This window comes from Pelophylax lessonae, assembly GCF_965119305.1.
Source record: "Pelophylax lessonae genome assembly, chromosome: 3".
Lineage (NCBI taxonomy): Eukaryota > Metazoa > Chordata > Amphibia > Anura > Ranidae > Pelophylax > Pelophylax lessonae.
Window position 1 is genome coordinate 477,306,889 of NC_138770.1, and position 17,180 is coordinate 477,324,068.

Genomic DNA, 17,180 nt, shown 5'->3' on the forward strand with positions numbered 1-17,180 from the left:
TTTAGTTATTGAATTATTATACACACTTTCAATGGTATTGTCCCAAAAGATAAAATTATTGATGAATGTCATACATTTACGACACCTGCAAACAGTTGTGCTTCTGGCTGACACATAGTACATAGCGATGTCACCTTGTCTGTCATCATCTCACAGCACCCAGGATGACCTCCTGTCCCAGGACTCAATCACCCCCTGCGATCTGATCTCCCGAGTGTCCCATAGGAGATAAAAATACATTAAAGTGGTGACCCTTCTGTATCCTACAATGAGGTCCCCCTATTAGTGTTCATTCATTGTCCCCTCACAGGGGATCCAGATGACATCCTAGGCTGGTGACACTGACCCAGGCCATTTCCTCCTCACCCATCAGCAGATAAATCTATAAGGATTGTCCATGGGATCGCAAACACTGCCATTGTACAGTATTTTGTCGCTCAGAGAAGTAGATTCAGCTGCGCCTCGTGTAGTCAGCAAAATCGCTGAAATCACTTCACACCACAAGTTCTGTGTTCCCGATGCATTTCTCTGAGCACCTCCTGTACCATGTCCGCAGTCTCTGACCACCTCCTGTACCATGTCCGCAGTCTCTGACCACCTCCTGTACCATGTCCGCAGTCTCTGACCACCTCCTGTACCATGTCCGCAGTCTCTGACCACCTCCTGTACCATGTCCGCAGTCTCTGACCACCTCCTGTACGCAGTCTCTGACCACCTCCTGTACCATGTCCGCAGTCTCTGACCACCTCCTGTACCATGTCCGCAGTCTCTGACCATCTCTTGTCTTTTATCATGTCTGCAGGGGAGTCTGGACTCTGGAGAGGAGTCAAGAGTGAGAGGGCCGCCGGGATGGGGGTCACGGGAGAAGTCAGATGTGAGAGAAGGTCAGTGACAGCGCCACCAGACCAGTCTGATGGGGGGGGGTCACTGATGTAAGGGGGCACTGATATAAAGATCCCTCTATATTAGTAACCCCCCCCCATATCTTAATGTATTCACTCTGTGGAAGGTGGTCTCTAGTCACCAGATTGCCCCCCACATCAGAGTTCCTGGCGTTCCCCTTTACATCAGACTCTGCAGGATTTTCCCCTTACAGTGCGAAGGGGAACTCTGCAGACCCTGATGTAAAAGGGAACTCTGATGTAAAGGGGAATGCAGTGGACTCTGATATAAGGCGGTTTCTGGTCACCAGAGCACCCACTTAAATCAGAGTTCCCCCTTAAATCAAGATCTGCAGCATTCCTGTTTATGTCAGAGTTACACTGTAAGGGAAATCCTGCACACTCTGATATATGGGGGGGCTTCGTTCTAAGGTAAGTTACACATAATGGGCTAGTATGCGATGCATACTAGCTCATTATGCCTTTGTCTTGCAGGTTTTTTTTTTTTATTTTTTTTTTTATTTTTTAGGGTTTACAACCGCTTTTAATTATTGCTCTCGCTCTGGCGATCGCAGCGATACCTGACATTTCCGTATACGTTTTCATTCATGCGCAAGCTCACGGCGACGGGTGCGGCTAAAAAATATTTTTTTTCCTATTTTTTTGATTTTAGCAAAGATTTTTTAAAAAAAATAAAATAAAAATCTGATCACTTTTATTCCTGTCACAAGCAATGTAAGCATCCCTTGTGACAGCAATAGGCAGTGACCACTTTATGGAGGGAATCGGGGGTCTAAAAGACCCCAAACCCCTCCACTACACTTCCATGTAAAACTGCATTTTTGAATACTGTCACTTTTTAAATTCAGCGCCTTTAGCAGCCAAGTAACCCAGACGTGACGTCATGGACGCCGCCTCCGGGTTACGTCATCGGAGAACCGATCGAAGCCGCATCCGGCTTTTATCGGGACTCCAACCAGCCGGCGGACGCGCCGGCTGGTTGCTCTGGTCTTACGATGGGACAGGAGACCCAGGCAGAGCCACGGATGGCGGTTAAGGGGGGGCGTCCCCTCCCGCTCGTTGGGGTAAGGATTGAGTGGCTCCCAAGCATCGGTCATTACCGCCGCAAAGCTGACCGCCGGCTCTAAAAAAATGGTATCGGGGTGATTCCTTTAGCTGCAGGCATCACCCCGGTACAACCACTTAAATGCAGCCGACGTAGACCTACTCCGGTTTGCGTTAAGTGGTTAAAGTGATGCAGGCCAAGCAGATTTTCTTATTAGTGCTCTGCAAGTGCATAATTCCCCCGCCAAGCTCCATCGGAGACGAGAGGTGAGCACTGACCGTCTCCAGCACCCTTGTACTCCCTGTACTGCCACAGCTTCTGCCGCAACACACATTCGCCATCCTCCCCCGATCACCCAGCTACTTAGACCTGTCACATTTGCGGCGCTACACTGGCTTGTAATGGTCTGTACTAGGTGGGAGGGCTTACTGGGGGGTCTGCACTGGAAGGGGGGCTTACTAAGTGGTCTGTACAGTACAGACCACTTAGTAAGCCCCCCTCCCAGTACAGACCCCCCAGTAAGCCCTCCCACCCAGTACAGACCCCTTAGTAAGCCCCCCTCCCAGTGCAGACCCCTCAGTAAGCCCTCCCACCTAGTACAGTCTGTACTAGGTGGGAGGGCTTACTGAGGGGTCTGCACTGGGAGGGGGGCTTACTAAGGGGTCTGTACTAGGTTGGAGGGCTTACTGAGGGGTCTGTACTAGTGTACTGGGAGGGGGGCTTACTAAGTGGTCTGTACAGTACAGACCACTTAGTAAGCCCCCCTTCCAGTGCAGACCCCTCAGTAAGCCCTCCCACCCAGTACAGACCACTTAGTAAGCCCCCCCTCCCAGTACAGACCACTTAGTAAGCCCCCCCCTCCCAGTGCAAGACCCCTCAGTAAGCCCTTCCACCCAGTACAGACCCTTAGTAAGCCCCCCTCCCAGTGCAGACCCCTCAGTAAGCCCTGTACTAGGTGGGAGGGCTTACTGAGGGGTCTGCACTGGGAGGGGGGCTTACTGGGGGGTCTGTACTGGGAGGGGGGGCTTACTAAGGGGTCTGTACTAGGTTGGAGGGCTTACTGAGGGGTCTGTACTAGTGTACTGGGAGGGGGGCTTACCAAGTGGTCTGTACAGTACAGACCACTCAGTAAGCCCTCCCACCTAGTACAGACCCCTTAGTAAGCCCCCCCCTCCCAGTGCAGACCCCTCAGTAAGCCCTCCCACCCAGTACATACTGTACTAGGTGGGAGGGCTTACTGAGGGGTCTGCACTGGGAGGGGGGCTTACTAAGTGGTCTGTACTGGGTGGGAGGGCTTACTGAGGGGTCTGTACTGGGAGGGGGGTTTAGTAAGTGGTCTGTACTAGGTGGGAGGGCTTACTGAGGGGTCTGTACTGGGGGGGCTTAGTAAGTGGTATGTACTAGGTGGGAGGGCTTACTGAGGGGTCTGTACTGGGAGGGGGGTTTAGTAAGTGGTCTGTACTAGGTGGGAGGGCTTACTGAGGGGTCTGTACTGGGGGGGCTTAGTAAGTGGTCTGTACTAGATGGGAGGGCTTACTGAGGGGTCTGTACTGGGAGGGGGGCTTACTAAGTGGTCTGTACTGGGTGGGAGGGCTTACTGAGGGGTCTGTAGTGGGAGGGGGGCTTACTGAGGGGTCTGTATTAATTACAGGATTAATTAGCTAATCAAAAAAACACTAAATTAAGCAAAAAAACAAAAAATTTAAATAATCGTTAGATTAGTCGACTAATCGTAAAAATAATCGATAGATTAGTCGACAGACAAATTAATCGTTAGTTGCAGCCCTACAATGTACATACAGTGCCTTGCGAAAGTATTCGGCCCCCTTGAACTTTGCGACCTTTTGCCACATTTCAGGCTTCAAACATAAAGATATAAAACTAGGGATGCACCGAAATTTCGGCCACCGAAATCTCATTTCGGCCACCGAAATCTCATTTCGGCCACCGAAATCTCATTTCGGCCGATAACGGGTTAACAGTGCCGAAAATAAATATGGCCGCCGTGGGGAAGGAGGAGGGCGCAGGGCAGGGCAGGTTTTAAAAGTCCCGCCTCTGGCCGGCCGTCCGCCTCTTAATGACGTCCCTACTACGATCTGTGCATTATGAATGGACATACCAGGTGGGGGGGCGGGGCGAGCTGCCACTATAGAGAGAACTAATGTGATCCTTCACTGTCAGCTCAGCACGTCTATGTGTGAATGAGAACAGAACTGACACCGGGCGGGGGGGCGGGCGGAGCAGCCGCTATTAGCTGTGACTGCTTCTCTTCACTGACAGGCATGTATCTCCGCTGACAAGGAAGAGAAGCTCTCACATAGTTACAGCTAATAGCGGCCGCTTCGCCCGCCCCCCCGCCCGGTGTCCGCTCAGTTCTGTTCTCATTCACACATAGACGTGCTGAGCTGACAGTGAAGGATCACATTAGTTCTCTTTATAGCGGCCGCTCGCCCCGCCTGGTATGTCCATTCATAATGCACAGATCTTAGTAGGGACGTCATTGAGAGGCGGTGCCGCCGGCCAGAGGCGGGACTTTTGAATGCAGGACACCCGAGGAGGGGGAACGCTGAGGCAGTGGGGGTGGGGGGAGATGGGGGGGGGGAGCTGAGGCAGCTTACCAATGGTATTTGTATTATGAAGCATGAGGGGTTAATGTATTGTCACTGCTGGTCACTCATCTATTAGTGACCGACCAGTGGCAGGTAATTAACCCCTTTTGTGCTGCATTAGTGCAACCAGTATAAGTGTTAATTAACACTGGTTGCACTGATACTGGTTGCACTAATGCAGCACAAAGGGGTTAATTACCTGCCACTGGTCGGTCACTAGTAGATGAGTGACCAGCAGTGACAATACATTAACCCCTCAGGCTGCATAATACAAATACCATTGGTAATTAAATTAACCTCTTGCCAACCCATCACAGTACATATACTGTGACAGGGTGGCAGCGACAGGTGTACGTCGCTGCCTGTTTTTGGTGTATGCCCCTGTTCTATCCATTTTTAAAAAAATTTTGGGGAAAAAGTCATTTTCGGTTTTCGGCCAAGGGCATCCTGCATTTTCGGTTTCGGCCCAAAATTTTCATTTCGGTGCATCCCTATATAAAACTGTAATTTTTTGTGAAGAATCAACAAAAATTAGAACACAATCATGAAGTGGAACGAAATTTGTTGGATATTTAAAACTTTGTTAACAAATAAAAAACTGAAAAATTGGACGTGCAAAATTATTCAGCCCCTTTACTTTCAGTGCAGCAAACTCTCTCCAGAAGTTCAGTGAGTATCTCTGAATGATCCAATGTTGACCTAAATGACTAATGATGATAAATAGAATCCACCTGTGTGTAATCAAGTCTCCGTATAAATGCACCTGCACTGCGATAGTCTCAGAGGTCCGTTTAAAGCGCAGAGAGCATCATAAGGAAAAAGGAACACACCAGACAGGTCCGAGATACTGTTGTGGAGAAGTTTAAAGCCGGATTTGGATACAAAAAGATTTCCCAAGCTTTAAACATCCCAAGGAGCACTGTGCAAGCGATAATATTGAAATGGAAGGAGTATCAGACCACTGCAAATCTACAAAGACCTGGCCGTCCCTCTAAACCGTCAGCTCATACAAGGAGAAGACTGATCAGAGATGCAGCCAAGAGGCCCATGATCACTCTGGATGAACTGCAGAGATCTACAGCTGAGGTGGGAGACTCTGTCCATAGGATAACAATCAGTCGTATACTGCACAAATCTGGCCTTTATGGAAGAGTGGCAAGAAGAAAGACATTTCGTAAAGTTATCCATAAAAAGTGTAGTTTAAAGTAGGGCTGAAACAACTAATCGACTAAATCGATAATTATAATCGTTGTCAACGATTGTCATTATCGATTAGTTGCTCCGTCGATTAGTTGTGCTGCATTCTTATCATTCCCCGACTGTCAGCGAGCTCCGTCCGCTCTGTGAAGCTGCAGTGTGCACTCACTGTCTGTCTCATAGTTCGGCACTTCCGTGACCTCCCCCCTCCCTCGTCCCTCCCTTTTTGCTGAGTCAGTGAGGGAGTGAGTCATATCGAGCTGAGGGAGAAGCAGCAAAATGTGAGTGCCGAGCTTAGTACTAGTTACAGTGTCCATTCCATGCAATGCAGCCTGCCAAAAAACAGAATAAAAGCTTATCCAGATAAAAGAGTTAATATTCCTTATGAAGTGCAATATTATAATAGAAAAATAAGTGATTAAAAATGTCCATATAACACATATGAAATAGGGAGCAAAGAAAGACCCCCTATATGTGTTATATGGACATTTTTAATCACTTATTTTTCTATTATAATATTGCACCTTATAAGGAATATTAACTCTTTTATCTAGATAAGCATTTATTATATTATTTACAGTATATAGCAGCTTAATTTAAAAAAAAAAAAAAAGTTTTGGTATAAGTGCCGGTTCACACAGTGCGGTTTGCGAGATTGCATGTAATTCGGAGCGCACTGCTCCTAAATTACATGCGATCTCATGTGCGGATGCAAGTTCAGCCATACATGAGGCTATTTTTGAGCCGCCTCAGAATCGGATCGCACAGTGGTAAGTGGTTCACATTTGTGCGATCCGATTCTGTGCGAACTTGCAGATGGCACTGCAATATGCGATCGCAACTGGGGGTGTCGTTAACTTTTAATTTGCACCCCCTGCATATCGTATCGCATATGGCAGTGTGCCGGTTCACATTTGTGCGATGCGGGAACGCTGCGAATATGCAGCGTGTTCCCGCATCGCATCCGCACATCTGGCAGTTCACACCTATTACACAGGGGGGTGCAAATTAAAAGTTAAGGACACCCCCAGTTGCAATTGCATATTGCAGTGCGATCTGCAAGTTTGCACAGAATCAGATCGCACAAATGTGAACCACTGTGCGATCCGATTCTGAGGCAGCTCAAAAAAGCCTCATGTGCGAGTTTGCTGTGGTTGCGCTGCAAATTCAGCCATACAAAGTGTATGGCTGAACTCGCATCCGCACATGAGATCGCATGTAATTTAGGAGCAGTGCGCTCCGAATTACATGCGATTTCGCAAACCGCACAAGTGTGAACCGGCACTAACACTGTTTGTTCATTATTATTTTAAATAAATGAAAAAAAAGGCATATTGAGTTTTTTTATGATTTTATCCAGTTAATCGAAAAAATAAATCGGCAACTAAATCGATTATTAAAATAATCGTTAGTTGCAGCCTTAGTTTAAAGTTTGCCACAAGCCACCTGGGAGACACACCAAACATGTGGAAGAAGGTGCTCTGGTCAGATGAAAGCAAAATCGAAATTTTTGGCAACAGTGCAAAACGTTATGTTTGGCGTAAAAGCAACACAGCTCATCACCCTGAACACACCATCCACACTGTCAAACATGGTGGTGGCAGCATCATGGTTTGGGCCTGCTTTTCTTCAGCAGGGACAGGGAAGATGGTTAAAATTGATGGGAAGATGGAAGGAGCCAAATACAGGACCATTCTTGAGGAAAACCTGATGGAGTCTGCAAAAGACCTGAGACTGGGACGGAGATTTGTCTTCCAACTAGACAATGATCCAAAACATAAAGCAAAATCTACAATGGAATAGTTCACAAATAAACCTATCCAGGTGTTAGAATGGCCAAGTCAAAGTCCAGACCTGAATTCAATTGAGAATCTGTGGAAAGAACTGAAAACTGCTGTTCACAAACGCTCTCCATCCAACCTCACTGAGCTCGAGCTGTTTTGCAAAGAGGAATGGGCAAAAATTTCAGTCTCTCAAAGTGCAAAACTGATAGACATACCCCAAGCGACTTACAGCTGTAGTCGCAGCAAAAGGAGGTGGCACTACAAAGTATTAACTTAAGGGGGCTGAATAATTTTGCACGCCATGATTGTGTCCCACTTGTTGTTGATTCTTCACAAAAAAAAAAATGAATTTTTGTAAAATCTTACCATAAAATTCCTTTCTCTGAGTCCTCCGACAGTCGCCGTCCACTTCATAATCTTCACTAATGGGGTAATTGACCTTTGCTCCGCAGGAGTAGCTAGGCAACAAGATTTGTTAATATCAAATCTTTTAGCATATCACACCCCTAGGGGGTGGTCCCCTCAGTCAATACCTCCCTGCTTCCAGCATTCTCAACTCAGTTTCAGTAGCATAGCAGTAGAGTACATAAACAAACCCCAAAAGAGGGGCAGCGACTGTCGGAGGACTCAGAGAAAGGAATTTTACGGTAAGATTTTACAAAAATTCAGTTTTCTCTTACGTCCTCCGACAGTCGCCGCCACTTCATAATCTTCACTAATGGGGACGTCCCAGAGCAGTGTAGACATGAGGGGGTGGAAAAACGCAGCCGCGCCTAAAGCAACGCAGTACCCACATCAGAGAAAGGAACCATACCAAAGTAAGAGAACAAACTGGGCAACAGGAAAACGTGCCCAACAGGAGCAACAACCCAGGAAAGAACAAGTAACCTAGGGGTAAAACACCCCAACAGCCAAGGACCTAAACAAGGGACCCTAAGGCACTGCAGCACTAAGAACTTTACGGCCAAAGCAAGCATCTGCCGATGCCTGAACATCCACTTTGTAAAATTTTGAGAAGGTGTGAACCGAAGACCAAGTCGCCGCCTTACACACCTGGGCCACAGAAGCCTGATGACGATAGGCCCAAGACGTACTCAGAGACCTGGTAGAGTGCGCCTTCACAGGGAAAGGAGGAACCTTCCCCTTCAAAGCATAGGCTTGCACAATGGTCTGTCTGATCCATTTGGCGATGGTCGCAGCCAACGCCGCCATGCCCTTCCAAGGACCCTCTGGAAGGACAAATAGAGAATCCGACTTGCGAAAGGATTTTGTCGATGACAGGTAAACCCTGATCGCCCGAACAACATCCAAGGAATGCAAGGCCACCTCCTTTGGATGCTTAGGCTTCGCGCAAAGCGAAGGCAAGACAATGTCCTCATTGAGGTGAAATTCCGAGATCCTCTTCGGAAGAAAAGAAGGGTTAGGTCCACCTTATCCAAGTGAATCACCAAGTAGGGAGAGCTGCAGGACAAGGCCGCCAGCTCCGACACCCTGCGAGCCGAAGTGATTGCCACCAAAAAGGCAACCTTCTTGGACAACAGAGACAACGAGATCTCCCTGATCTTCTCAAAGGGAGCATGCTGTAACACGGACAGAACAAGGTTTAAGTCCCATGGAGGTAAAGGGTCCCTCCGAGGAGGGGCCAAGTGTCGCACCCCTTGAACAAAGGTGCTAACCAAAGAATTAGACGCCACAGGACGTTGAAAGAGAGCGGCCAGCGCAGAAATCTGACCCTTAATCGTGGCCAACGCCAAACGCTGGTCCACGCCCGTTTGAAGGAAAGCCAACACCCTCGACACCGAATATGAGCGAGGGGAATACCCCCTGGACTCACACCAGGCAAAATACGCTTTCCAAGTACGGTAGTAAATCTTCCCCGAAGAGGCTTTTCTAGCCTTGATCAAAGCGGGAATGACCTCAGGGGAGAGACCCCTATCCTTCAGGACCTGGCTTTCAACAGCCAGGCCGTAAAAGCCAGCGACTGTAAAGCAGGATGGAATATCGGTCCTTGAGACAGGAGATCTTCTCGAAGTGGCAGACGCCACAGAGCGTCAACCGCCAGATTCACGAGGTCTGCGTACCAAGACCGGCGAGGCCAGTCTGGCGCCACCAGAATCACCGTGTGTGGTTCCGAGGCCAACCTGCGAAGGAGACTGGACAGCAGCTGAAATCGGTGGAAAGGCATAAATCAGGCGATACTGATGCCAGGACGCCACTAACGCGTCTGAGGCATCTGCCCGAGGATCACGCGTCCTTGCCACGAACCTTTCCACCTTGTTGTTTAGACGAGACGCGAACAGGTCCACATCTGGGGAACCCCACTTCGCGCACAACATCTGGAAGACATCCGGGTGAAGGGACCATTCCCCCTGGTCCAGGGCCTGGCCACTCAGATAATCCGCCCGCCAGTTCTCCACCCCCGGAACGTGAACTGCAGATATCGCCGGGACGTGCGTCTCGGCCCAAGACAGAATGTCGGCAACTTCCCGAGCCGCTCAGGCACTCCTGGTGCCCCCTTGGTGGTTGATGTAGGCCACCGCTGTGGCATTGTCCGTCTGCACCCGAACCGGACGGCCCTGAAGCCGTCCGACCGATGCAGAAGGCAGAGATTTATCGCTCGCAATTCCAGAATGTTGATCAGAAGGGAGGATTCCTCCTCCGACCAAGTTCCCTGGGCTGACAGAACGCCCAGAACACCACCCCAGCCCGACAGGTTGGCATCCGTGGTGATCACCGTCCACGACAAAGGACGAAAGGACTTGCCCCCCCGACACCGCCGGGGACTGGAGCCACCACAAAAGACCCCTTCGGGTGAGGCGGCTCAACGAAATCCGCAGATCCAGAGATTGCGGACGCCCGTCCCACTTGGCCAGGATCTCCGCCTGAAGATCCCGCGTGTGAAACTGGGCGAAGGGAATCGCCTCGAAAGCCGAGACCATCAATCCCAGACACCTCATACATGTCCGGAGAGACGAGCACTGAGTGTCCCTGAGGGACCTGACTTCGTCCTGAAGTGTCTGGAGCTTGTCTTCCGGCAGGAAGACCTTCGCTTGAACAGAGTCCAGGATCATCCCCAGGTAGGGAAGACGAACCGACGGACACAGCGTTGATTTTGGAAAATTTATCGTCCAACCGAACTCCTGCAGAGTCTGCATCGTGATGGACAGGTCCTTCACCAGACCCTGACTGGTTGCAGACCGAATCAAGATATCGTCCAGATACCCAAAGACAGAGATGCCCTGGGCTCTCAAAGCCAGGACCGGCGCAAGCACCTTGGTGAAACCCTGCGGAGCCGAAGCGAGACCAAAGGGTAGCGCCACGAATTGGTAATGATCCTCCGCAATGGCGAATCGAAGGAACCTCTGGTGACCCTCGAAAATGGGGATGTGAAGGTACGCATCCTTCAAGTCGATGGAGGCCATGAATTCCCCCGGAACCAGGGCAGCCACCACCGAGCGCAGGGATTCCATGCGGAACTTGCGAACCCGCACAAAGCGGTTCAGAGCTTTCAAGTCCAAAATCGGACGTACCTTGCCCTCCTTTCTGGGCACAGTGAACAGATTGGAGTAGAACCCCCGAAATCTGTCCCGATGAGGCACCGGAACCACCACTCCCTGGGCCCGCAGGTCCCGCACCGCCAGGTGCAGATCCTGCAAACGCTCCGGAGACAGCTGAAGATTTGAGGGGAAAAATCTGCTCTCCGGCCGAGAGAGAAACTCGATCTTGTATCCAGATCGAACGATTTCCTGAACCCACCTGTCCCGAATGCGGGCCAGCCAGGGTTGAAGAAAACCGAGCAAACGTCCCCCCACCCCAGAACCGGGTGAGGGCGCCCCTTCAGGCCGAATTGGCATGGGCAGCGGACCCGGACTGGCCGGACTTCTGCTTACCTGCCCACGGCTTCTTCTGGGGGCCTTGGCCCTTGAAGGGCTTGCCCTTGTATTGCGACCGAAAGGCACGAAAGGACCCCTGAGAGGGCCTAAACGAGGTATTCTTCTTACCGTGAACAGACTTATTCTTTTGAGAGTGGGGTAAGAGAGTGCTCTTACCCCCGGAAATTCCCTTTATCAGAGTATCCAAAGACTCGCCAAAAAGGAAAGATCCCGCGTAGGGCAAATTAGCTAAAGTCTTGCGAGATGATTGGTCAACCGACCAACATTTAAGCCATATCAGGCGACGGTTCAACACCGCTACACTTGAGAGGCGTGCAGCCAAAGGGACTAAATCCAAGTCCGCATCACACAAATACATGACACCCTGATGAATTTGATCCACCATAGCCAATGTTGTCGGCGGAGCAGAGTCAGCCACCAGGGTGCGCCTGAGCACCTGCGTCCAATCCGCAATAGCCTGGGCTGCCATAATAGAAGCAAAAATAGGCTTCAGCATAGAACCAGCAACCGTATAAGCATGACGGGCAAGAGACTCCAATCTCCTGTCCCTAGGGTCCCGGAACACCGGGGTATCCTCAGCAGGAATCGCAGTAGATTTATTCAAAACTGCCACCGCGTGATCCACCTGAGGCGGCACACACCAACGCTCATCAGTGGTGGGTGTAAATGGATAACGTAGCTTGAACCTACTTGGCACAGTAAAGGGCTTCTTTAAATTGCGCCATTGCTCATCAACAGCGCGTTGAAATTCCGCAGGGCAGGGAAAAACCTGCGCTGTTTTGCGCTTCCTTTGCGTCCCATAAGAGGACATCAAAGCAGGAGGACATGGTTCAGTGCAAGCTCTTCAGGCGAGCCAGGGGGAGAATTATCAACTCCTACCTCAGCCTCCCCCTCAGACCCCACAAGGTCCAGAGATAACGAGACCCTGAGAAGGGCACCCCAGCCATAGCAGCCCCATCGCCCTCTGAATCAGAGGAAATAGACAATCTGGGCCGTTTTGCGGATCGATCAGCCATTAGCATCTGCACCTGAGAAGCCAAGTTCGCCACAATAGCAGCCAGATCAGCCCCCTCGGGGGATGCAGCAGCCCCTTGGCCCCCCACCAAGGTGGGAGGAAACTTGCAATCCTGAGAATCCATGCCCCAGTAATAATTGAAATGAAGGACTGCCCCTTTAAGACCGCGGCGAGCGCAGCCCACCGCACACTACTGTATGTACCGACCCCCACAGGGATAAGGAACACTGAGCAAGGAAATACAGGATAAGGAAGGTAAAAACCTGGAGAGACCACACAGGCCGCTGCCACCGATCGCTGTTCCAGAGCAAAAGGAAGTGATGCAATGACTGACCGCCCTATAAAGCCTATGCAGGCTTCACAAACATGGCCGCTCGGCTGAGGCATTGTAGGCAATGAGAAAATGGCGCCGACATGTGGTTGTATGAGCGATCGCCGCCAAAATGGCGGCGTTTGGCGCCAAAACATCGCGCTGTACCACACAGGGCCGGTCACCATAGATTGCCGCACAGTAGCGGTCGCCGCACAGCATGTCAGAGCCCAGTCTGCCCCATACATCTCACACAGCAGAGTGGGAGAGCCCCCCCCCCCCGCAGCCCACAGAAAGGCAGCTATTCCACACAGGAATCTGACAGGGAGCTCAGCACATATACAGACATGCGGGTCACACAGTCACAGACTGACACCCAAAACCGACAGGTCCCCACATAGAAGTGCACTTACCATTCCGGATGGCGTGGGGAGCCTTCTCCAGCGACCAAACCGCTGTACTGAGGACAGGGAGTGTCGCAGCCAGGACGCAGTGGAACTGCGGTGCGAAACCGCAAATGGCGTCCGGTGAGGTAGCCACCTCACAGGCAGCATCCCTGCAGCGAAAAGGGATGGGTCGTTCAATATGCCAGGGAAACCTGAGCTGAACGCTCGATGGCAGGCTGGGGAACCCCTGGCCCTGAGCCCTGGGATCCAGGGTGGCCAGTCCGAGACCCAGCTCCGCACGATCATCTTCATCCGAAGAAACTAAACTAATGCTGAGAAAAAGAACAGCTAAGTAAAAGAAAGAGAAAAATACTCAAAATAAAATCAAAAAAGAGGATAGAAGGCTGAGACTGAAAGCCCCAGCACAGGATCAGCCAGCTACTCCTAAGCTAGGCAATTGAAAACTGAGTTGAGAATGCTGGAAGCAGGGAGGTATTGACTGAGGGGACCACCCCCTAGGGGTGTGATATGCTAAAAGCTTTGATATTAACAAATCTTGTTGCCTAGCTACTCCTGCGGAGAAAAGGTCAATTACCCCATTAGTGAAGATTATGAAGTGGCGGCGACTGTCGGAGGACATAAGAGAAATACAGTTTTATATCTTTATGTTTGAAGGCTGAAATGTAGCAAAAGGTTGAAAAGTTCAAGGGGGCTGAATACTTTCGTAAGGCACTGTAGATCACCCAAAGGGAAATTTTTTTTTTCTCAAAAAAAGTGGAGTTATGCTTTAATGCACTCTCTGGTTATTAAGGTAAAAAAATGTCCCACTCCAGCACCTTGCCAGTCTGCAGCAGCGCTGGTCTCTGTTCATCTCACAAGACAGATTCTGAGCAACAGGAGCCATTGTCTATGGACACACACACTACCCATGTGTTTACCCCCCCCCCCCCCCAGCAAGCGGCTTGCTATGGGGGCACATGGAGAAGAGGAGGAGTGCCGACTGGTGACCCAAGAAGAGGCGGCAAGGCATACCTCCCAACATTTTGAGATGGGAATAGGGGGACACCAATTAACAAAAGTATAAAAGCATAGGACACACCCCTACCACACCCCCTGAAAGGAGAATTACACAAACAAAAAAAAGCATTAGTTAACCACTTCTGGACCAGAAGGATTTGTCCCCTTAATGACCAGGCCATTTTTTACGATTCAGCACTGCATTACATTAATGGACAATTGCGCAGTTGTGCGATGATGTACCTAAAAAAAAAATTATGTCTTTTTTTTCCACAAATAGAGCTTTCTTTTGGTGGTATTTGATTACCTCTGCGATTTTTATTTATTGCGCTATAAACAAAAAAAGAGCGACAATTCTGAAAAAAAACAATATTTTTCACTTTCTGCTATATCACATTCCAAAAAAAAAAAAAAAATGTAAAAATCTAATTTTTTCAAATTTAGGCCAATTTGCATTCTGCTACATATTTTTGGTAAAAAAAAATCCCAGTAGGTGTATTTTGATTGGTTTGCGCAAAAGTTATCACGTCTACAAACTAGGTGAAAGATTTGTCTTTTTTTTTTTTTACTAGTAATGGTGGCCATCTGTGATTTTTAGCGGGACTGCGACATTGCGGAAGACAGAGCGGACCCCTAACTGACATTTTTGACACTTTAGGGGGGGATCAGTGACATTACTACAGTAATCAGTGCTAAAAAATATGCACTGTTACTGTAATAATGACACTGGCGGGGAAGGGGTTAACCCAGGGGTGATCAAAGGGTTAAGTGTGAGCCTAGGGGGAGTGTTTTCTAACTGTATGGGGAGGTGCTTGTGACATGAACACAGAGACCTGTGATCCTAATTAGGAGGATCACAGGATCATAGGAGGATCACAGGCGCTCTGTGTTAATTTCAAAGAGAAAAGCAGGTCGTCATTCTCTCTCAGTGGGGAGCGATCGCGGCCGCCGGCCCCGTGGATTGGCATCCCCACTGCCTTGTTTGGCCCCAGGAACGCTCCCGCAAACCGCTGTACTGGTACGGCAGTTTGTGCAGCTGAGCCAGTCTGCTGCCGTATATCTGCAGCGAGCGGGTGGGCGGGCGATCGGCAAGTGGTTAAACCCACAAGGGCTTTTTTTTTTTTTTTTTAAACCAATACTATTCCTTTATACTGACTGTTGAAATTTACAATCTCAGCAATTTAGAATTGGATGAAGGGCACTGGGAAATACTTTTTGAAAGATAAGTGCCTTTTATATACAACTATATAGATCAGACCAAAATGAGGGACAGATGAAACCGGTAAGTATAAAACTCCTCTTTATTTTATTTAGGTCAAAAAAAAAAAACAAGCCTTTAGAATCATTTTACCCACTTGCCGCCAGCAAGGATGTCACTGCTGAGGCGGATGATGTATCTAGTACGTGATCTGACACTTCCAGGTCGGTACACCAGGGACCAACGGATGTCCAATGTCTGCCAACACCTGCCGATCATCCACCACAGAAGGCATGTATCCTAAGTTCCTGCAAAGCAGGGACATGGTTCCTTGCTTTCCCCTAGTAAGAGCCGGTTCACACTGAGGCGACATGACTTCGGGGGGCGACCTGTGAAGTCCCGTGCACCGCGACTTGCAGGGACTTCACATAATTGAAGTCTATGCAAGTCGCTCCGAGGTCACCCCAAAGTAGTACAGGACCCTTTTAAGTCGGAGCGACTTGTGTCGCTCCTATTAGAACGGCTCCGGTACTACTCAATGGACCACGACCGACCGCGACTGGTCAGGCTGACAAGTCGCAGCAGTGTGAATGGGCTCTAAAAGTGTCACACAGTACATAAACACAGTAGCTGGGCACACAGTTAACCCTTTGATCGCCCCTAATGTTTAACCCTTTCCCAGCCAGTGTCATCACATTAGTACAATGACAGTGATTACTGTATTAGTCCCTGGTCCCCAAAAAGCTTCAAAAGTGCAAGAGTGTCAGTGTCCAACTCAGTAAACGCAATATGTCACTGATCGCCGCCATTACTAGTAAAAAAAAGATTCTCATAAGTTAGTTGACGTTATAACTTTTGTGCAAACCAATCAATATACGGTTATTGGAATTTTGTTTTACCAAAAATATGTAGCAGAATACATACTGGCCTGAATTGATGAAGAAATTGGATTTTTAACATTTCTTTTTTCAAAAAAATTGTGTCTTTTTGTTTATAGAACAAAAAAATAAAAACCGCAGAGGTGATCAAATAAATAGCACAAAAAAAGAAAGCTCTATTTAAGGGGTAAAAAAAGGACATACATTTTATTTGGGGTAACGCAGTGCTAGATCTCAGAAAAAATGAAGGTAAAAGTGGTTAAAGTGGGCTTTAACCTGCAACAGCACTTGCAGTTCCAGTTAGTTGGCTAACCTAACCACACCCCACTGTGATCTCACTGGAAGTGCGGAAATACTTCTAAATAGCCCCTCCCCAAAAACCTTTATTGCCGCCCCCTTCTTAATTCCAGGTGAACTACATTTAAGAAGGAAAACCATGCAAAACATACCTATATGTATGCAGAAACAATACGAGACAACCCGGCGGCGGCTCATGGTAGTTTTCAGATATTGTGCACTACAACGTAAGGAACCTTTACCTGGGTTGTGAGTCCGCGCTCTTCATCTTCGTGCCCATTTAACACTCTGCGCAACTTGTCCATCTCCTCCACACCACTTTCACTACGGAGCTTCGCCCGCCGCTCTCTTCCACCTCTCACTACCGGTGTGAGTCTCAGGGATTGCGCTGTAACTCTCTGCGCACACAAGTCATGTGATCAGCACCACCACGTGACTGTCACTTTCTGAGCAGTTACCAAGCTGCTAAAGTTTAGAGTTTCGTGTAAACGCCGGGGATTAATGGCGGATTGTAGTTGTCCTTTGGTAGACTGGAAATTTACATGAGTTGGTCAGATTTTTACATATCTCTACAAAAAAAAAAAAAAAGCATTTAATCATTAACCACTTCAATACCGGGCACTTTCACCCCCTTCCTGCATACCTCCCA

At 49.0% G+C, this 17,180-nt stretch overlaps 1 protein-coding gene across 1 annotated transcript in view; it reads right to left on the minus strand.

The window, feature by feature from the left end:
• Window positions 1-16,876, minus strand: part of SFT2D1 (SFT2 domain containing 1) — a gene marked incomplete at its 3' end in the record, with an annotated part of 418,618 nt that extends 401,742 nt beyond the window's left edge. Inside the window, exon 1 of the mRNA XM_082250937.1 lies at window positions 16,774-16,876. Within this exon, the coding sequence (XP_082107063.1) occupies window positions 16,774-16,836 (63 nt within the window). The 5' untranslated portion in view covers window positions 16,837-16,876. The remainder of the gene's footprint in view (window positions 1-16,773) is intronic.
• Window positions 16,877-17,180: the final 304 nt, after the last annotated feature.